This window comes from Ostrinia furnacalis, unplaced genomic scaffold (assembly GCF_004193835.3).
Source record: "Ostrinia furnacalis isolate ACB-3 unplaced genomic scaffold, ASM419383v2 OfSCF1319, whole genome shotgun sequence".
NCBI classification, from domain to species: Eukaryota; Metazoa; Arthropoda; class Insecta; order Lepidoptera; family Crambidae; genus Ostrinia; species Ostrinia furnacalis.
In genome coordinates this window covers 561381-583599 of record NW_021131558.1, presented here as the reverse complement: position 1 = coordinate 583599, position 22219 = coordinate 561381, and the positions used below count along the sequence as shown (strand labels likewise).

Below are 22219 nucleotides of genomic sequence, written 5' to 3'. Positions count from 1 at the left end.
CTTTTCTAAATTAGAATGATGATACTAGTGAGATACAACTATGTAGCGTTAAGTATAATTTTAGCACAGATCCACTGTTAAAACAAACATGAATGTTTTGTAACAAAGTTAATAAGTACAAGTTGTTAATAAACTGTACAAAGTTTGGTTTAAAGTATTTTGTTACATTTTAGTAATAAAATCATTAAGCTTAGTAAGTTAACACGGTAACGAATTTTGAAGTAAATTATGAGTCATTTTTAATATTTTAGTTTAATTAAGTGAACATCAATCAAATAAGAATCTCAGGTCAGGTATTTTTTTTAAAAAGAACGCGTTTCTGAAAAACTTCGAAATGGCCCAATTAAGGTGAAGAGACAAATCAGAGGAAGATCGTGGGATGTCAAAAAAACTGATCACCAAAGGTTGAGGCGTGACTTAAAATGGATAAGAATGGACAAAATAATTTTTCTTTGGACATCCGGATGGAATATTTTGGGGAGGAAAGCTGTTCGATGGATATGAAAGAGTTAGGGTACTGACCTCATGTTGATGAGATACTGGGCGAGCGCGACGGAGTCGGGGTTGCCAGAAATGGTGATGGTGCGGTCAGTGCTGCCACCCTCCCGCTCCTCGCAGTTCGATATCCGGATCATCGCGCCAGATATTTGACGGATCTCAGCGATTTTGGTGCCACCCTGTGTGATGAGTAAAAAGATTTTTGAATTTTTTATCAAAACGACCGATGTCACGTGCTGGGTTCTCTGTAGTGGATGTTTTTTGTAAGAGATTTATTCACATTAGTATATTTTTGGTTTGTTATTGTATAGTAAAAAAAAAGAGAAGCCAGCATTCAAGTGTGCCATTAATATCCTGCCAATAATGCTTAATTTATTCGAGAAGCGTCTTGTTGACATCGTTTTTGTTTTTGTTTGTAAGCACGTGCAATCTATAGTTTTGGCAGCAGCAAATCAATAGTCTCGAGTGACGTAGCATCCTGATTCTTAACATACCGTTTTAAGACGTTTAGTCATCGTTCCTAAATTATAACCAGTAGTAAATACAAATGAGTAGGTCATCTTCATAGAAACGCACCGAGCGCGGTTTGTATGTGAGCGCGCGCCAATACGTATGCGGCGCGCACGCACACACTGACAAAATTTAGCGTTGATTAGCGTTGAGGTGCGCTCACATACAAACCGCGCTCGGGCGTTTCTATGAATATGACCTACTCATTTGTATTTACTCTGTTATAACCGTGCCCAAGCACGGTCATCTCGTGTGTCTGTGGCTGGTGGTGGGCTGGTTGCAAGTCTGCCATTAGTGCCATTGGTGCCCAAGCGAAAATAAGAGAGAGAGAAGCATTTGTGGTTTACCTTTCCAATGATGCAGCCGATGAGCTCGTTGGGCACGGTCATTTCGTGCGACTGCTGGTTGGTGGCGGGCTGATTACGCGACTGGTTGGACGTGCGCAGCTGTGAGCCGGCCAGTGCAGCGAGGGCCGCTGGAAATGTTAACAAGTACTGTTAGTTTTAGATTAATATTGCTTTTTTTTATTTACATTGCATTGCTACGATAGCTGTAGTTTATAAAGCTTTTATACATGTAATAATTCAATTGGATTCGAAGGACGTTGTCTAGAATCACCCACCAACCAACCCAATCATTTGTTGAAAATTGTTTGGGTGGGAAAGAATTGCTTTTCTTTATTTTCGCAGCACTTATTTGTCTCAAATAAACCCAAGATCGTCTAATTTCTAAAAATGCATCAAGAATTATTACTTTAATAGTTGGTTAGTAGTTCTGCCGTGACAAGACTATAATGCAGTTTTAAGAAATAGCTTACCTGCTGGGTTAAGTCCACCAGTGTTTGCTGGTCCCAAGCCTCCAAGTCCTAGCGCCGCAAGTCCAGCCAATGGCGATTTAGCTAGCCCACCCATCTAAAAACGGGCAAATAATTATAAAACCGTTATATTTATTTCAAGTATAACTAAACTAACAATACTGATATATCAAATGGTTACATATAAAACAAATAAAAGCTCCAGCTGCTTGTTTTCATCTTCTCTGACATAGCCGGGATGGGATCGCTGGATAGGGTAACCTGGGTAGAAAGATTTTAGAAAGAGATAATCATTAGAAGTCTAAGAAAATTCGCAATGCTTTTATTATTTTCGATAAGGCTAGTAAAGGTTGAAGCCAAGAACCACCTTATCATCAAGTGATAAGAGTGATTTTTGTTTCCAACTGCAATATAAAACTAATAACTTATAATGTTATGCGAATGTTCTTAGAAGCGTGTTTTTGTAAATTTTAACCACATTGTGAGTTCTTGAGTGGTGCTGCCCGAACAAAAATACGCACCTTTGTTTACACATGAATAGTCAAATATTCACTGAACTCGAACTAATAACGATTACTCGTTTCAGAGTAAGCCATGCGCTTCCATGGTTAATCTCAACATTGTAAAACACAAATAAAAGTTGGAAGAGGCAAGGCAAAGGCAAAATAAGGAAAGGTGCAAGTACAGGATCCATGTAAACAACGAATGTTGTAATGTGCGTGAACGTTTTACGATCGAAAGGCTTGTATCTCGGCAATGCCAGAAAACAAACAGATAAAGCTTCGTATGTGTTTCTCTACACATATTACCCTATAAAATACATTATGTGATACATTAATTACACTAATGCTATGGGTTCAAACATATAAATGCTAGGTATCATCAATATACTAATCAACGGGGGATTTACGTGCAAACAAGAAATAATAATGAGTACAAGCGTAGGGGTACAAACTAACAGCGCAAAGTATATTAACTCATTCCTACACTCCACAGCACCAGGATCTAAGTACTATTGGGGTATTTACATAACAATGTTAATAATATTTTCTACTGAAAAGGATTTGACCACACATCCAAACCAAGTATAAGGGATTCCGGGGCAGCACCAATCACATAATATCACTCTGTACTCCACACAACCTCATAGAGATATTTAAAACGAATGCGGTCTGAATTATTAAAATCTTCATTCAATAAGTCATGACTATTTAAATATCCTGTTCCTAAATATAGAGCTCATTAGTATTTTTGTTCTGTTTATCATTTAATTGCATTGAAGTCGAGAGGTTATCATAATGACTGCAAAGTGTGAAGGACAGAAAAATATCAAAACATTCAAAGGCTACGGGGACAAGTTCAATAGTACAAAATGCGCCGAAGATAGACGGACAAAGAACTATATGGACAGACAAGATCGCATAGGTCAGGAGTTATCGCACTACTCATTGCATATAATTTAAGTAAGATACCATCTTCGTTTTGCACCTCTGTGAATAACAATACAATGGAATGGAAAACATTGGGTATTTTTAACCTAGATCCTGAATTATAAATGTATTTTCCTCAAACATTGCGTCAATGAAATAGGTATCATTCTGTCAATCATAACAAAACCATATTTTTGCAATGGCAGTTTTACGGTTATAATTTAAATTCATTTTTCAACCGATATTATTAACATATGGGCACAGAACGAAGCCTTTTACGTGACTCATCTATTGTTAAGACTAAAATAATGCCTAACGGAACTGATAGAGGTAATAGTAGGGCTGAAAGTCATTTAAAATTTCGAGGAAAATAAGCACGTACCTAAATAGTGAGTTGTTATGCTATTTAGACATTGCATCATTCGAGTTTTTAAAGAAATATTATAAGATCATAAATTTTAGGATGAACAATCTGTTTTAACTGTCTAAGTGCAGTAAGAAATAACTTTTGACTAGGGGCTGTATTTTATCTATAGGGGCCGGTCGCGACAGTACGCTAGCTTCCACGAAGAGTTGTCTATCATTAACCCTTTACAGACGGTCTAAGATGCGCGCCTCGATATAATCTTATCGTCGATTTAAGACGACAAATATATGGGCTTGTCGTCTAAGATAAAATGCCTTAATACGTTATAATGGCACGCATAGGCTAGCAGGGCTCTGTCCCATTTATTGTCGCCCTAAACTTAGCCCTATCCCTCTTATTACAAAAAGTTAAACTCTAGTTTATTGTCATTAAGGCTGGATTGCACCATCTTACATTAACAAACGTCAAAAGCCTGTACACTTCCGTACAAAAACCACCGGTTATCGTAATTATCGTTATAGTTACGGCCAAAGTTAGGTGGTGCAACTCAGCCTTAGTATGGAAAAGTAATTTTAAATGTTATTCATTCCGGGTTTAACTTTTTTTGCAATAAGGCCCTATCTGCTTACCTTATGCTTCAACCACACCAACGCGTGCAGATCTCCATCACCGGCGCGATCATTGGCCAATGACAGGTCGCGCGACCCATGACAGCCGGCGCGATCATTGGCCAATGACAGGTCACGCGACCCATGACAGCCGGCGCGATCATTGGCCAATGACAGGTCGCGCGACCCATGACAGCCGGCGCGATCATTGGCCAATGACAGGTCGCGCGACCCATGACAGCCCGCGCGACCTGTCATTGGCCTATGATCGCGCCGGCGATGGCAATCTGCAAGCGTTGGTGTTGTTGAAAACCAGTGAAAACTCCAAGATATACCCTATAGGATCAAAGATTAAGGGGGTTGCTCTATGAGGTGTGTTCGGGCGTGACGCGACTCACAAGGTGGTGTTCGTGCAGCGGCGGCGGCAGCAAGTGGTGCGGGGGCAGAGCGCCCACGAGGGGCGGCTTCACCTCCAGCAGGGGGAACACGGGCGCGCACACCGCCTGCGCGCATACACGGTCAATGGAGCCCCGTAAGTAGGCGAGCTAAGCTAACTCAGCTCTAGCGTTTTCATACAATAATAGGGTAGTCGACGCCTTACTCTATGGATATACTTTAATCAGTTCAAGTGGTGCGGGGGCGGCTTCACCTCTAGCGGGGAACACGGGCGCGCACACCGTCTGCGCGCGCATACACGGTCAATGGAGCCCCGTAAGTAGGCGAGCTGAGCTAACTTAGCTCTAGCGTTTTCGTACAATAATAGGGTAGTCGAGTACCCTAGTCTATGGATATATTATTATGTACTTTATTCAGTTCAAGCGAGGGGCGGCTTCACCTCCAGCAGGGGGAACACGGGCGCGCACACCGCCTGCGCGCATACACGGTCAATGGAGCCCCGTAAGTAGGCGAGCTAAGCTAACTCAGCTTTAGCGTTTTCATACAATAATAGGGTAGTCGACGCCTTACTCTATGGATATACTTTAATCAGTTCAAGTGGTGCGGGGGCGGCTTCACCTCTAGCGGGGAACACGGGCGCGCACACCGCCTGCGCGCATACACGGTCAATGGAGCCCCGTAAGTAGGCGAGCTAAGCTAACTTAGCTTTAGCGTTTTATACAATAATAGGGTAGTCGACACCCTAGTCTATGGATACACTTTATTCAGTTCAAGCGAGGGGCGGCTTCACCTCCAGCAGGGGGAACACGGGCGCGCACACCGCCTGCGCGCGCATACACGGTCAATAGAGCCTATGGTTGCCAGATGGCCGGGAAATCCGGGATTGTCCCGGAATTTTGCGTCTTGTCCCGTGTCCAGTAATTAGACCTTACTGTCCCGGATTTCCGAAAATCTACTAGTTTTGTGTCTTAATAAACTAATAAGTAATAACAAATAACACGGCTGGCCTGCCTGTGAGTCCAACTAAGTACGTTGGCGTACATTACCTATAAAAAGTATGTATTTGAAAATAAATGGCATTTTTCTTTTAAAATAGGTACAAATAAAATCATTTGAAAATAATGGAAACCAAGATATTGTTAACTATGGGCAAGACCCGCACCGTTGTCCTAGTAGAATTGTCCCGGATTTGGTAAGTTTCCATCTGGCAACCCTAATGGAGCCCCGTAAGTAGGCGAGCTAAGCTAACTTAGCTCTAGCGTGTTCATACAATAATAGGGTAGTCGACACCCTAGTCTATGGATACACTTAATTCAGTTCAAGCGAGGGGCGGCTTCACCTCCAGCAGGGAACACGGGCGCGCATATACGGTCAATGGAGCCCCGTAAGTATAGATCGTTTTATCCACGATGACGCGCTTCATCCATTCTTCCGCTAATGTTATCGGTACACGCTAAATCATTCATGAGTGTACACGCACACTACAATAATGACGCTCGGATTGCTCACATCAAACTCCCCGCACCCCGCGCGTCTCCTTGGATGAAACGATCTATAGGCGAGCTAAGCTAACTGAGCCCTATCGTTTTCGTACAATAATAGGGTAGTCGACACCCTAGTCTATGGATTTACTTTATTCAGTTCAAGTGGTGCGGGGCAGAGCTTCACCCCTAGGGCGCGCGCATATTACAGTCAATGGAGCCCCGCATGTGTATTACGGATCTTTGCAACCAGTTGCTAGTTGTACATCAACGCGACTGCTACGTCAACCAACGTTAGCGCCGCGTTTAATATAGGTGGCGCTAGTTTCCATACATTTTTTGCAGTCGCACAGTTAGTAACCGGTAGCTAAGATAATAAATATCCTCGCCTTGCCGTGCTATGCCGTGCTTGCGGTGCGTGCCCGGCCCACCGCAAGGTAATTTGAGCTTCCAAAACAATTTGGCTTTTTCAATACTAGGGCCTAGTCAATCGCCTTTTGCTATCAAAACGCGACTTTTCCACAGATTTCATCTGCTGGGCTGGAATGCGCACCACGATAATTTTACCGGACATTTTAAACGACAAGCGTATGTCTCAAATCGATAAAATGCCGCGAGAAGCCGCGTATCTTGGCCTTGCAATTCACGAATGAAATGGCTGACAATTTATTGATTTCATAGCTAAAAAACAATTTTATAGCCAATTAAGACTTGGTTTTTAGGTCTAGAATGTAGTGTTTTTTTTTAAAGAAGTTGCGTATTGAAATAACGGTATTGTTTATTGGTGTCAAATATCCAATCGATTGCAATACCAAGTTTACTTGTTAAAATATTTGGCTGAGTTGGCTTAGCTCGCAGTGTTTCGCGCTTATGACGTCAGCGGGGGCAATCGCCCGCCAACATTTTATGAAATACGGGCCGTGATTTGAAAGTGTTTACAGTGTTTCTTTTATTTATACTTTGCCGAATACAAACTTATCATTAAAAATACAGAACATTTAGCTTCTTTTTACAAAACAATCATACCTTAAATCTTTTCAAAATTAACCGACTTACATGACAGTGATTTTACCACTAAAATATTTATACATGTTAAAAACAAAATGCATTGAATAAAGTGTGATTTTCAGGTAGAAAACAAATCTTCGAAATAACAATCAAACCCTTTACCCGGCTAAAGAAATACACAATAATGTATTACTTTACCTAAACTCAGATTTATATTAAACTGAAACAATATAATAAAATAAATACAAAAGAACTAAGACTAATTACTACATATTTAAATGTTGCATGTTATAGAAAATACTTCTGTCATAGCATTTTCTTCAATATTGGCTGGAAACCAACTATACATTGTTTTATTTAAACACCTAGATAAGACCTCGCCAGGATCATAAACGGCATAAAATAAGTAGGCATTAAGTTTTATCAGCAAATCCATGCCGTAGAGATAAACATTAAACATTTGAGCAGGTATAAGTGTGCATAGCAACAGTGCATTGACTTTTAATTTATTTCATTGTTCGTAAGTGTGTGAACTCGCATACGGCATGCCGATAATCGCCAGATGGGCCCCACCCGCCCGAAGGAAATGCCATATGAAAGCAATTGAAATCAACACGTGTTTATTTATAATTTATTGTCAGCTAATTTAACACTAGAAAGGCCGCCGTCCCATTTTTGTCCCACTCGCGAGTTTGATCAGCTCTAACTTTTTTATTTTTCAACGAAAGTCCATGAAACTTTTTGACTTTTTCTGATTTATTGAATTTTATCATTTTTTAATGTTTTTGCTAATATAACATTAATAGAAAAAAATTTAAAATCGGTTTTACCTAGAAGCGCCACTGGGTCAATTTTGTCCCACCCTGGTATTTGCCACAATAATTCGATGAAGAGTCCTTTTTTCGAGGAGATACGAAAGTGGAGAGGTGAGGAGAGTTTAGGTGACTCGTGACAATGCAGAAATGTAAATATATTGTACTAGTTTTTGCCTGTGACTTCACCCGTGAGAAATTAAGTTTATCATAGAAAGACCTAATTTCTTGACACTTATCGTTGCTTTTTGACCAAATAACTGAACATTATTCTAAATTATAGCCTATATTAAGTTATTCTGAAGTATTAACAATAAAATTGCAAAGTTTTATTAAGATCGGCTTAGTATTTTTTGCGTAAAAGAGTGAAAAAACATCCATCGATCTAACCATGAATCCATACTCACTTAGTTCAAGTTCTAGGCATATATCCACCTATTCATCCATCCTATCCATTCATCAGTCCATCCATCCTTCAATTCAACAATATTTATTAACTTTTACATTTATAATATTAGTAGGAAGATGGCCTCTAGACATAAGCCAGTTCATACATTGTATGATTTGATACATTTTTAAAATGTGTGACTTATAAAATTTTGGAGATTAAACGTACATAATTTTCATTGTAATTGGTCAAAAACTTCATTGTTTGTGTACAGATAACAGAAAAATAACCATACCTATAGAAATTCCTAAACACATAGTACACCAGATAGACAAAAAACCATACAAAAAAACTTTGTGCAAAATGTGCACTATTATTTTTAAGATATTTATTTTTTCTTTAAAAATAATAATGACTAGTTAAAGTAGTAATTTCATGATTTTAATACAGTATACCACCACGTAATATGTGACTGTTTTTAAATGAAACCAAAAATATCTAAATTTTAATAATTCCAAATTAAAATTGAATACATTTATATTTTTAAAGAATTAAGTACATATTGTTTTAACCACATAGATAAACCTTTTTTTAAGGATACTACAAATAGTTTTAACCATAATATTCATGCCTGAAACTTAAAAATGTTACAAAATACATGCTGGGACAAAATTGACCCAGCGGCGCTTTTAGGGGGGTCGTAATCTTCGGCACTTCTAGTGTTATGCTGTCATAAAAGTCTGCGCTAATGTTTTATTGAATGCCTCGCTAATGTGATAAAAATTAAGCGTGACAAAATAATATCGCTATCGATTTTATGTTATTTATTCATGACATAGTATTGAGTAAAGAAAATGAACAGCAAAATAAAGACTTCTGTGCTTCTCTTAGTGGTTTTCTTTAGTAATAATAGTAGTAACTCACATCTTGCGCTGGCACGGCGTAGTTGCCCTGGATGGTGTAAGCCTGGCCGCCGGCTAGGATGACCGGGCCCGCTACGTTTGGTTTCGGCCTGTATGGGATCGTGGCTCCTTTCGGTGGGCTCTGAAATCATACACATACCATAAATATACCGTCTATTATATTCCTAAAATGCGATAATTGGGCAGTTGAGACCATTTACAAAATTTTGTAAACAAAAACAAAATTACTTAAGTAACTTTTAATTGATTTGGCAAAAAAGTGACGTCATTAGTTGTATTCACCATACAAAATAATGCCACTAATGACTGGTGTTGTAAACCACCATAAATAAGGAAGTGATTTCAGAACTTGAATGCCCGTTTTCATCACCAATCCCTAATTTTTAAGTGACCTCTAATAGTAACACATAACAGGAATTTTGTTTTCATAAGGGGTCACTTAAAAATTAGGGATTGATAGTAAAATGTTACTTGATTTGTAAATGATATTATTACTACCGAAACCTTTACAGCAATTAGTTCTTTAGAACTACTATTATTAGAATCAAGTATTAATATAGTTGATTCGGAAGACCAACTGCACAGCACAATGCGTGCGTTTAATACGTTCCGATAAGTTTGCGACAGTTATTATTATTACCTCTAGCATGACACAACAGATGTGATAAATGCATTGTGTAATTGCGTCGCATGTGCCGCTGATCGTCACCGCCCTCTCTGTGGAGTTTGGCAACATTTCGCTCGCCACCTATAAACAATAGAAAACGTATAATTAATGTCATTTTGTCTACTAAGATAACCGCTGCGAGAACTAATTTCTAGTGTCAGAATATAGAGTGCAACCGATCGGTTATTCTTGGGAACTTATTGGATAATTTTAGATTCGTTTTTGTTTGCTTGATTGTCGATGTCGCAGTCTAAAGTAAACTGTTTTCGTCTTTAGATCATTTGATAAAGACATAATTAACTTTTAAAAAAATAAAACCGACTTCAAATGCGTGAACACAAAAAAAAACTAAAAATTAAAAATATTGCGTATAAAAAAGTTCATCCCCAATTTTCCACCCTTGGGGGTGAAATATTTTCTTCAAATTCGCATGAAACCACCCTTTTGATAATACCTATTCAACAAAAAAATAATCGTTCTAATTGATTTATAATCGGCGGAGATATTGCGTAATAAAAAAGTTCATCCCCAATTTTCCACCCTTGGGGGTTGTTTTTTCTATTATTAAATTTAAATGGGACCACCCTTGAGGTATTACCTATACGCCGAAAAAAGATTTGTTCAAATCGGTTCATAATTGGCGGAGTTATCGCGTAACAAACATAGAAAAAAAAAACATACGGGTCGAATTGAGAACCTCCTCCTTTTTTGAAGTCGGTTGAAAATAAAGTCTGCACACATTTTTATCTATTAAACCTACTTATGGATGCAGTAATAATGATAAGAAGAGTAATAAAGAATTGGCAATCGATCGACTGCGAGCGTTGGACCCATTCTTGCATGTACAGACGACTGCACATCAAGCAGTAATCTGTGGCATCTTAATGTGGTAATAGCCAGACAATAATAAATAGGAGCCAATAGCCCAAAGGTGTCCGACTGTCGATACGAGATACGCTAATTCGATCCCCATCGTCCGTTTAACTATTGTGTTGAAGATAAACTTACCTAACAAAAGCATGATAATTTATATTAATTTCAGGGGTTTACGTAAGGGCCAATGGATGGGCAAGCGTTTTTTTCAGACTCGACAGTGTTATCAAGGAATCGCAATTAATGCAATCTAATTTAGTAGCACAGAAAAACGCGCGTTCGTAAAGGCGTAGACGGTGCTTGAAAAAAGAAAAGAGGTGTTCGTGGGCTCTATAAAATAAACAAACGACGACGATAGCGACACTTTGACAGAATTCAGTGTTGAGGTTACTCTGTCAACCGTAATATCCCAGACCTGGCCACTAACATAATAATTTTAAAAAAGTTTTCTTTATTCGTCAGACCTGTATATTGGCTCCAGTGACGTCACGGATCTCCTTGATCTTGGAGCCGCCCTTGCCGATGAGCGAGCCGCACTGTGAGGCCGGAACGATGAGCCGCAGAGTGATGGGTGACCGCGACCCGCCGCCGCCGCTTTCATTGAACTGAGAGCACCACTGGAATGTTACAGGATATCATTATTTATCCTATATGAATGTTAAAGAATAAGAGTTAAAACTGCCTGCTATAGTAAGTTTCTGATGTCTTGATCTTTAATGGAATCATCCCATTAGTTGCATTTCATGACAAAACTTGTAATAACTTTATAGCAAGTTAGGAAGTATTTCATTTATTGGAAAGTAACAAGAATCAGGGCTTGCTACTGTTATAATTTCAATAAAAAATAAAACAACAACAAGAATGTGTTTCTTTAAGATTCGTAATAACTTTACTAAGGCATTAAAAGAATTTAAGGTCTTTATTAACATCAGTTTGTTTTTAGTGAAGCAATTTCAGGATAAAATTGTGACAAATCAATATGTATTATTTGTTCAAAATAAGGAAAATACGAACCTCTTCGAATTTCTTGCAAATGAGTGTGAAGGCTTTAAAAATGGCGCTAGTATTGCCGGTGACTGTGACAATGCGCTCTGGGCATGATCCATCAGATATGTTGATTTTGGCTCCAGACTGAAATAAATAAACAACAGGTTCAATAACATTATTGATTCTTTAAATTAAAATTAATATTTTCTTTTGTCATTACAACATACCTCTTCCCTAAATCTTTTAACAATCTCTCCTTTCTTTCCAATAATACTGCCGACTTCCTGCAAACAAGAAAGGCATCAGATTAATAATCACGGACAACTCCTTCATAACTTATTTTATTAAAGGGCCTCTGAAAATAGCCTCTAATGCTGAGACAACATTGGCAACTATTGTGCAACGGGCGCAGACGTAATTAATGCAGTGCGTTTAGATTTATAGCACAAAAGATTTCCTGTCTGGTCGCCAATAATAGTCACAGAGCTTCGAGCGATTCTTTGCACCACGAGATGCATTGGGGTTGCGTCAAGACAGTTTTAGAGTAGCTGTAACGTATTGGCTCTTTCCTGGCAACAGGGCATGTTGACCTGTGCAGTATGTGAACAATGCTGTTGCGTGAAGCAGCAGATGCAATGCGTCTGTGGGCCGGCACAAATAGAGCTGACGAATGATGAAAGTGGACACGGTTCAAAAAACTTAAGGTGAGATCGGTGAACCGTTTGATAAGTTATTTTTTCTTGATATTAATCAGAAAAATTGGAACTTAGTTCAAATTAATAAGTAAATAAATAATCAGCATGAATCATTCAAGAGAACACCAATCATCACTTTCTAGTTCGAGCACACTGCATGTAGCCAAATTAATAAAAAAAATAATATTAAAAATATTATTATATCAAAATGCCATGTCATTAGCACAAATGTTTGTAATGATCATGATGTATGTGGTAAAAGAACCTGTAATGGCGGTTGATTGATTAGACCAAACTGTACAAACATTGATGATAAATAACTATTTGAACAGTGTTCATACAAATATAATTATAGAGTAAACATTGAATGTAATAAACAAATCATGTATTAGTCAGACACTGAGCTCAAAGAAAATCAAAAATTAATGAACTGTTTCTCAGCACTAGGCATAAAAGATCACAGTTCAACCAAAGTAAATTTGGTTCTACACACTTCGTTTAAAATCGCAGGCCTTAGACAGTTCAATTAGAAAAAGATACAAATCGACATGTTTGATGAACAGGGCGAGTGCCAATATCTGGCTCACTGCCAAATGTACTTTGTATTGGATTACAGCCAATTAAAAGTGTGTAGACATACTAGTAGGTGTATGTTAATATCAATACATCTCTCATGTCAGTCCAATCTAGTAGCCGCATCTAGGTGTGCTAAATTAGTTTTACTATTGGGCAACATAAATCGAAAATAACAAGTTACTAAACTAATTAATAAAATAGATCATGCTGTTTGTACAAAATTGGATTAAATGAGATCAAAATGTAAATATGAAAAGCAGATGCAGACAATTAGGTGAAACATGATACGGGCAATTTACAGAGACAATAATATGAAAGCCTACGGCAAAGCAAGCCTACATGAGTTACAAACAGGATCTTGTGTAATGCATCCATACAAGTGTGTGTTCTTTAACAAGATTAAAATACCAAAGTCATATTAGATTACCATACTTTCAAACAAACAACTCTTTCATAAACAATGACATGTTAATGAAGATTTCTCTGATGAATATGAAAAGCCTAGTCAGGCGTCTATTGTTTTAAATTATGATTGGCTTCCACTAGCATGTTTTGTATCATTAAAAAATATTAAAATGTTTAATAGAAAGTGGACAGTGGACAGTTTTGTGTTATCAAATATAGCATGGTATTTTTATATTATTTGATATGGTGTAACTAAGAGGAATTATTTTATAAAATACCTCCAATTATTTACTCACATAGAATTAGTTTTTATAAATGTATATTTGCAACATATTAATTTCCTTTCTGATGAACAATACATTATTACACATCTACGCTAACAAGCAGACAATCATATCTACATCTAAAATTCATGCTTGGAATTCCAATGTAGGTAATTACTAATAATAGATGGATGGGTTATGTAAAATGGTATAGTTATAATGATAATGGAGTTAAGAAGAAGGTAAAATAACCACTTTCACAATAAACACAGCACAGATAATTTCCAAAAATACTGGCACTTTGATGATAAACAGTGAGTGTTTCCTCTTACCTTCCCCTGCATAATCAGTCTGATAGTGAGGGTAACTTTGGAGTCTTCCTCGTGGAGGTTGGGGGCTTTCTCCAGTTCCATGCTGGAGGAGGTGTCCGAAGTGTCTCGCGGAATTTTGGCTGCGTACGGGACTACGTGTGGGCGGACACAGGGGACACTCCACTCAATCTATAATGCTGGGACTCTGGGGCTCTTGGCACGCACTGCAGGCAGGGTAAGCTGGAAAACAGGCGCACATCTCAAAAGGAATGTCAATAGGTCTCGAGCGTACTAAGGTGTGGGGCATGGGCACTCGTCCTTTTAGAAGCGAAGCTGATTACCGAATATTTATTTACAGTGGCGGGCGGCAAGCGTAACGGAATAAGGGCGGCAAATGAGGATCTAGACGCTATTATAAACTAACTGGTCCTAGGACCGACCGGATTCTGTGGATGTAATGCGAGTCGGCGGGCTCGGGCTGGCGGGACCGTTACTTGAACTCCGATACCTGTTCGCCACTCGCGACATAACCTCAGCGTCGCGCCTCATGGCTAGCCGACCGGGTTATCGATCCCGCAAATACCAAACAAATTCCATTTACAACCTCAGGATTTACCTTACCTCGTTAGGTTTTCCACTGTGCAACAATAACATAACAAATCTTAACACTAGTATTATCACCAAGTTGTGTATAAAATCACACTTATCACAATTTTCTTTTGTCACTAATTATTAATTACAAAATTAAATAAATTCCGACGGTGACGCGTCGGTATGAAGCTTGCTAATGTCAAAATATCATAGACAACTGACAGTACCTCGCCGCGGATCGATCGCGCTGCCTCTGGCGGAGGCGAGTAAAAGCTTTTTGACAGTGACTATTCATAGCATAGACAGCGAGAGTAGGGTTTTCCCGCGAGGTTTCAAAGTTTTATTTTATTTATTTATTTTATTTAAACTTTTATGCCAAAATAAATTTGTACATAAGGCGAACTTAATGCACTAAAGCATTCTCGACCAGTTTACCTTATTTATTTATTTTAGTTTATCCTTGTTTATTTTCTTTGTTTCGTGTTGTATTATAAACTGAATACTGTTACCTGTTGTGTTGTAAGTAGCTACATTAAAATGGTAGGTAAGTTAGTGGTGTTTATAAGCACAGAATAAATAATTTATTAGGCTTTTTGTAAAGGTAATAAATACAATAAAAAAGACCGACATTTAATTTTTTTACAATGATCAAACCGCGCTCGCTTGAAACCGCCGCAAATATTGCAAAGATGATTGTGGGAAATGACTTCGCAAGGAAAACTTTAGGTAATAATCGTATCTTCAGGGGATCGTAATTAAATATTCAGTTTACCGATACCTCATTGGTAATTTAACTTACGGAACCACTGTAGTGATTAAATAAAGAAGAACTACTAATTTGATAAATGTTTCTCGTTCTTATTCATAGAAACCAATTAGGTAAACTAACTAACGCGCACCAACGTTGATGAACGCACTGTAGTCATTTAAAAAGTTTTGCAGATCTAATAGGAGCGGATGAATACACGCTTCAACTGAAACTGGCCAATACCCACACACTGAACCGTAAAAAGTAATAACTGCAGAGATACTGTTGGACCTCTGTTTTTTGTGAAAAGCCCCTGGACTACATGTCTATATTAAAGTTGGGAGTGCTTTGTGTCCCATGCAAATTCGTTCATCGATTTTATTGGCGTCAACGGAGCTCTTCCCGAGGTGAAATGCCTTTATGCGTCACAGCTTTAGTTTTATGACCTGGGAAAAAGGTTTGATAGTCGTGTCTTGCGGACTACGAAAATCATGGGTGAAAAGTTTAAAAGCGAGGCCATTGAAGGCACATAAAGTTTGTCGTTCATCATTATAATATCACACAGGTCTAGGTGCTGAAGATTTACCTTACAAATTACCTGTTCTTTTCAGTTTAGTTTGTTTAACCTGTATTTATTTAAAATAGACAAAATTTATTTAAGCTTTTTATCTTAAGATATCAGGTGTGCAGGTGTGAGTGGTGTGACCTAGCCATGTGTGTAACGTTATCCCTATTCAGTTCGTTACTTCAAAACAAAATCGCTTTTCCCTTTGTTTGATGTTACAAAAAGGAAAAAACGCGAAAAATAGAAGGACTAAAATTTAAAAGCTCTTAATTGGAAGTCGCCGGGAGCTATAAAAACGATGTTTACTCCAACAGAAACTTTTTGAAGAGCTAGTAGAGCCTGGAAATTTCTCGGATTTCCACAGCACTTAAACTAATGTAACGTAGATATTTCAAATAACATTTTATCAGCTTAATCTTTCTTTAAAAGTTGGATAGGTAGGTAGGTACTACTTTAACAAAGCATTTTATTGTTTTGATTTCATGAAGATTAAGTTTGTTTTCGTGGTTTAGAGACTTTTTCGACTCTAAGATTCTCGCCCGAGTTAAATGTTCAGTTAAATTACTTACACACATTAAAAAAGTCAATAATACCTACAATGTATTTTTTCACCAAACATATACCTATGTATTGTGGTACGAGTACCTACCTATACAACCTACTCGGCTTAAATAGCTTATGGCGGAACAGACTGAAAAAAATCCCTCGAAAAGGTGCCAAAGCAAATAAAAAAAACTGCAAGTTTTTGTCTTACTTCGTAGCAATGAATAGGGCAGACGAGAAAACGGGAAAACAAAACCGTATTTTCATCACGCGTTTCTCGTAAAATGGCGTGGGTAATAACCGTCTTATTCCAGGTTATTTAATTTGTGCTCGAGAGCCAAGAGTGGCCGTGCCGCTTCAATTGCACTATCGCTATTAGAGAACTCAGTATCGGCAGGAAAAGGGACAGAGGACGTAATACTTTTCTACTTACTTGTATTAGGTTCCTTACTTGGCTTAGTTCTGAACTTGTGTATTATTTGTACAGTGACTTTGTTAGAGTATTTTTACCAAGCATTTGTTAAGGCATTTAGACCAATTTGAGCCCAGAACTTAAGAAAATAAGAAAAAACTAAATAAGACTAATTTCATTGTTTTAACTATGGCGTCATACACTTACCGCCAAAATTAATGTGTTTGTGTATTGTGTTACAATTTGTTAAAAGATTTACCTATTTTTTAAATAACATGTGTTTAGAGGAATCGATCCTAGATGTACTTAGTAGATTTACTTAAGGTATTCGCCGTGCAAGCACTAAATTGTTCGTATACCTACTAGAGTTTACAGTTACGATACATTTTCATCACAAGCAAGTAAATACCTACAAGCTCTCGAGTGTACGGTATTCTGAAAATATTTGCAACAAACAAAATTATTAATATGTAAACTTGGTGAGTCGGGCATATCATCCGGTGTTTACCGTGATGAATTGAATCTGAAAATATTCCGCTGATTAAAGTCGGCTTTTTGAAATTAATTCAAATTCAACAGTTGAATTAATGTAATTAATTCAACTGTTGCCTACTTTATAAATATGATGATAGACTTGGTTTTGAGTTTTGAACTCTATACATATACTTTTTAAGCCTAAAGTAGACCTGTAAGTTAATAAACTTAATGTTATATCATACTCGATTTTGAGAATTTTTTTATTTACATAACTTTGCGCATCCTTAATTAAGCTGGGAAATACTTTATTAATTTCAATGAATACTGCAAATAAGAGTTCAAAGGTATTTCCTTTATTTACCTGCCTGTTTCAAATTTGCGGCCTACACTCGATATTTCTGTGAAACTTGACGATACACGGTTTCAGCTTTACAAAATGATGTCACATTAATACTATGCGTCCCACGGCAACATGATAAGTATTGTTTTAGAAAATGAATATGATATGACTTCAAGGCAACTTTCTAAAAACAGATTGAAATAAAATAAGCGTAAGTTCCTAAGCTTCATCGTTTAGAGGGTCAAACATAATGGGAGGCTTATCAATAGCTCCGATAAACTTGGAGAGCCGAGGATTATTGTCATTAAGGTCTTCGTCTCTACGTAGACCCATCCCGTGGGATAATCCTTATCGCGTCAACGGATCTGCAGAAAAGTCCACTTGCATTTGTCTTTTAATTACCTTTTGATTGCTTACACAATCTTTACTAATGTTCTAACGAACAGAAATGTTCTTATTTGTTTGTTGAACAGATATACATACTTTAGTAAACCTACCAGTAAAAGCTTTAGTGAACTTACTTTTACCGATAAATATTTGTACTTTGTAAATAATGTAAGTAATAGTACCAGTTATGAAGTATCTAAATAGGAAGCTAGTAACAGAAATTCGCTGATTTTGAACAATTACTTGGTTAAAGTTTGGGTCAGCGTATTTTCCTGTATGCACAGCACGCCCCTGTTTACTGTAAAGTTACTCAAACTATTTATTCTAATAGGTATTCAACCTGCGTGACGTGGACTTAACGTAGGTAGGTTTGTAAGTTATGTTTCGAGCGAATGAAATATTACTTTGGACCATTTTAATCCCTATGTGGGGAACATTAATATTTCCCCGTGACGTGAGACAAGACACGCCGTTGAATTTCGTCCTGCTTTCGTGTGACGTTTGTTCCATCTACGTAATAATGTAAGTATACTTTATTACGTATGCTAGTTATATTATTCAATAGAGTAGGTACGTACTCTACATTTGAGATTAAAAACAATGTTGTATATTTTTAATTTAAGTTGTTGACAAGGGAAACTTAAATTGGGTCGCCCTATAATGAGGCTCTGGAGGTAACAAGCAATAAAAGAGGGTCCATAAAAAATGGCGGATATCACGTGATTGTATCAATGTTTGGTTTTTGAAAAAAAAAAATGTTAATTAAAAGGACAGTGATTTGAATGTCGTCTTTTATTTTGCTTGCAAGAAGGTAACGTACTTAGATACGATGTAATTCGGTAATCAGCTTTTGAAGCATTGGTATTTTTATGCTAATGTAGTATTCATAAGTCTTCTATAATTATTAGATTTACATGTTTTAAACTTAATCGAAAGTGGATCTCTTGTTTTGAAACAGTACTCTTTAGAGAGAGATTGAGAGAGATAGATAGAGACAGAGAGAGTAATTATTTTGAATGGATATTTACATCGATTGTAAAATACCTTTCAATATTGTACTTACATGTTAGAAGGCGTAGATCCTACGATGCACCTTATCCAAATAAGTATCTGAAACAAAATAAAAGTTCCTATAAAACTAATTCAATAAAAAAACAAGAGTTTTCCACGTTGCTACTGGTTAATACCATACACTTACATACTTTCAGAATAACATTTCTACATAATAAGTTTCTTGTTAGTGTGCAAATGTTTAATAAATTATTGATTTAGTGAAGATTAGATTAGGTGTTTCATCACCAAGACCGTCAGAAAATACTTCATCACCACAGCTACCAGTACCACCAGTATAAGGTAAGTAGGTAGGTATATTAAAATGAAAAACATGACATTGATTTAAGATTTCCCTCATTAAAATGAACCACAAGATTAGGGATGTTTGCAATATAATTATGAATACATTTTGAACGTTTACTCGCCTATTATGAGTGTCCAAATTACGGCAGTAATTTCGGTAAGTTGATCCAATTAGGGAGGTTCTTTAAGAGGTTTCAGAAGGCCAATTATGCCGAGCTTCCTCTGTTATTGAAATGGTTTTGTATAGCACAAATTAGTATATAAATATTGCGTATATATGCGTTGTTATGTTTATTTGATTTTTGAATGCATGTAGAAAGATTTTCTTAAGAAACCTTTAATTTAAGCAAAAGCTCTCTAGTTGAGAGCATAAAAATAATTTTCTAAGGATAAAGGAAAAATACATGAATTTGGTATATATTATTGATTTGAAAACCTAATTAAAAATCTATGCAATAGATTCGCAGGATGAAGCTTTAGGATTGGCAAAGCGCCCAGCGAGCTTTGGGGCCCCAGGGCAAAGCCCAACTTCGGCTAACCGTAGACGCCAATGTTCATAGTTTACAAGTGACAACGGCGACAAGATTGCCTGTAGAGTTTTAACATCTTTGCACTAAATTGCCACAAATTTTTTGACGTAACTAAAACGCGTACGGAGAGAGCTTTTTAAGCTCGTAATTTATCGTTTTGAATTATAAGCGTTTTTTTAGTCTAAAAATGTTACATGAAACACGTGTATTTCTTTTAGAGCTCGTGTCATGAGTCGTTAATAAGTAAAGACGTAGGTAAAGTAAAGCTTTTGTTATAATAACTCGTAAATTAAATCACGCATTTATAATCCAAGTAATAAAAAATAAACTTTAAGCCAAGAAAGCCATTGGGCTTAAGAGTTGCGAAAAAAGTTGAACGCAACTTAAAATTAATTAAAATATTATGATAGGCTTGCAAAGAAAGTAAACAGTTTCGAGGAAGCAAAGTTACAATAGACTTAATTTCACAGCAGTTGCTAAAACCAATTAAAGTTAATAATCCCGTCATATAAAAACTTTAGGAACTTCAAAATTAGGGCCGAATAATTAACAGAGTCTGTTTTATGGTTTGCGTTCAGTATTGTTATATGAAGGATTCTTAGGTAATCTACTATCTGTTAGTAAGATCATTGGAGGCATGATATATGGTATGGCAGTACTCGATATCGCTTTGTATTATGGTGTATTGATATCTCATTGTTTAGCCCGTGGAATTCGCGTGAGCAGTCATATGGGTCTTGCTCAGTGGTATCTCAAATTCCGTGCCGGTATATAGATCTGAATTAGGCGATGTTAGGTATTAGGAATTAGTAGTAAGTAGATTAGTCGGTGTATAAGCAGTGCGGGTCTACATTATATGGATGAGAACGACTTAAAATGTTTTACTGTCGTAAGTACTTAGAGTTTAGACCCAGCTAAGCATTCTTTGTTACGCGAAGTAATAGATAGACCGGATCCTAGCCAGATGTTTGCTCTTTTTGTGCTTTAAAAGGCTTAGTAAAAGGTTACTTTGTAAATCGAATTGCATGTGTGATCTTAGTGCATATCCAGCCAACATTTTAATGCACTGGACAGGTCGAACAAAACACGAGTGCCGTTATACGTAGCTGTCACGATGGGCCAAGATGACGGTACTCGGCCAATAAAAACGTTTCCTGGAGTTCTTGGTACTGACTTTATAAGAACGCTTAGCCCTTTGCAGACAAGTGATAAAGATTATGAGTTAAGTAAAAAGCTGTTATACGAGTCATTTTGTAGAGCCGCTTTATGGGCTAGGTATTTTTTATTGCTTGTCATATTTCTGAACTGCTTTTGCTTTAACTGCTGTGTGCTGAGGCTATGCGCCTTCTTTTCCTCTACAAATGGACTCCGCAGAATACCAGTCGCCGTGACGAGCTCTGCGCCGTCACTGCCTTTACTGAGCGGAGCCCAATTTGGTACCATTATTATTATTAATTTTTAAATTTTATATACTTTGATTTGTATTAGAATAAGTTAAATATTCTGTAGGTATATTTAAGAAGTGCATGTAATTTGGTGCCAAATAAACATTTTTTCTTTCTTTCTTTCTTTTCTTTCTTTTGAAGGATCGTTACTTTACGACCTTTGCTTTCTTAATTTCTTTTGTTAANGTAACGTGATTTCTGGAACCTGTTATTATGTCTTTTATGAAAGAAAGAAAAATAGGGCGGTAATAGGATACAAATTTTGGGGGGTCGTTAATAGGCGCACTTACGTTATGATTATTATAAAAAAAGTTAACAGCGTACCTACGTAGGTAAATAATATTTGGAGGGTGGTCTTAGCTTATTGTATGGCTATCTGAGATCAGAATGGGGGAAATAAATTGACGGATCGCATTCCGCAGAAAAATACCAAAAGTAATCGCAGAAAGAATTGTTACAAAGCCGAGATGCATAATTGATTAGGTACCTTCCGTAGTTCCTCAAAAGTTATTAGCTGTAGGGAGCAAAAGTTGCGTGGTGTTTCTCCCTTGGGTTTACACACGCAGGGAAACGTTTGCCGCTCTCCCACTCACAGTGTTACCTAAAAATAAACCAACAAAGTGGTTAATAAATAATTTACAAAGCCATTCGAGTGTTGATGCCTCTAGTTTATTTATTTAACGTGAGCACAAATACAGGTCGGATTAGCAGGCTATAAGAGGTGGGTGAATGGGAGGTTGCGAACCGTGGAGGGCTAGTTGAAATCAGTTTGCTCCGTTTACAGGCTCGTATGCCGATAAAACATACGTATTG

At 37.2% G+C, this 22219-nt stretch overlaps 1 protein-coding gene across 2 annotated transcripts in view; it reads right to left on the bottom strand.

Moving 5' to 3' along the window:
• mub (poly(rC)-binding protein mub) overlaps positions 1 to 22219 on the bottom strand; it is a 171035-nt gene that overhangs the window by 10124 nt on the left and 138692 nt on the right. The window contains exons 4-14 of one of the 2 annotated variants that reach the window (XM_028303914.1): positions 19139 to 19185; positions 14034 to 14252; positions 11990 to 12046; positions 11790 to 11906; positions 11240 to 11392; positions 9876 to 9983; positions 9237 to 9356; positions 4626 to 4730; positions 1826 to 1919; positions 1356 to 1483; positions 523 to 677 (exon numbers count right to left, since the gene is read on the bottom strand). In XM_028303914.1, the coding sequence (XP_028159715.1) occupies positions 523 to 677; positions 1356 to 1483; positions 1826 to 1919; positions 4626 to 4730; positions 9237 to 9356; positions 9876 to 9983; positions 11240 to 11392; positions 11790 to 11906; positions 11990 to 12046; positions 14034 to 14114 (1118 nt within the window). In that variant the 5' untranslated portion in view covers positions 14115 to 14252; positions 19139 to 19185. Of the gene's footprint in view, positions 1 to 522; positions 678 to 1355; positions 1484 to 1825; positions 1920 to 4625; positions 4731 to 9236; positions 9357 to 9875; positions 9984 to 11239; positions 11393 to 11789; positions 11907 to 11989; positions 12047 to 14033; positions 14253 to 14633; positions 14827 to 19138; positions 19186 to 22219 lie in introns of those variants that run through there. The other variant, XM_028303915.1, reaches the window with a different exon arrangement.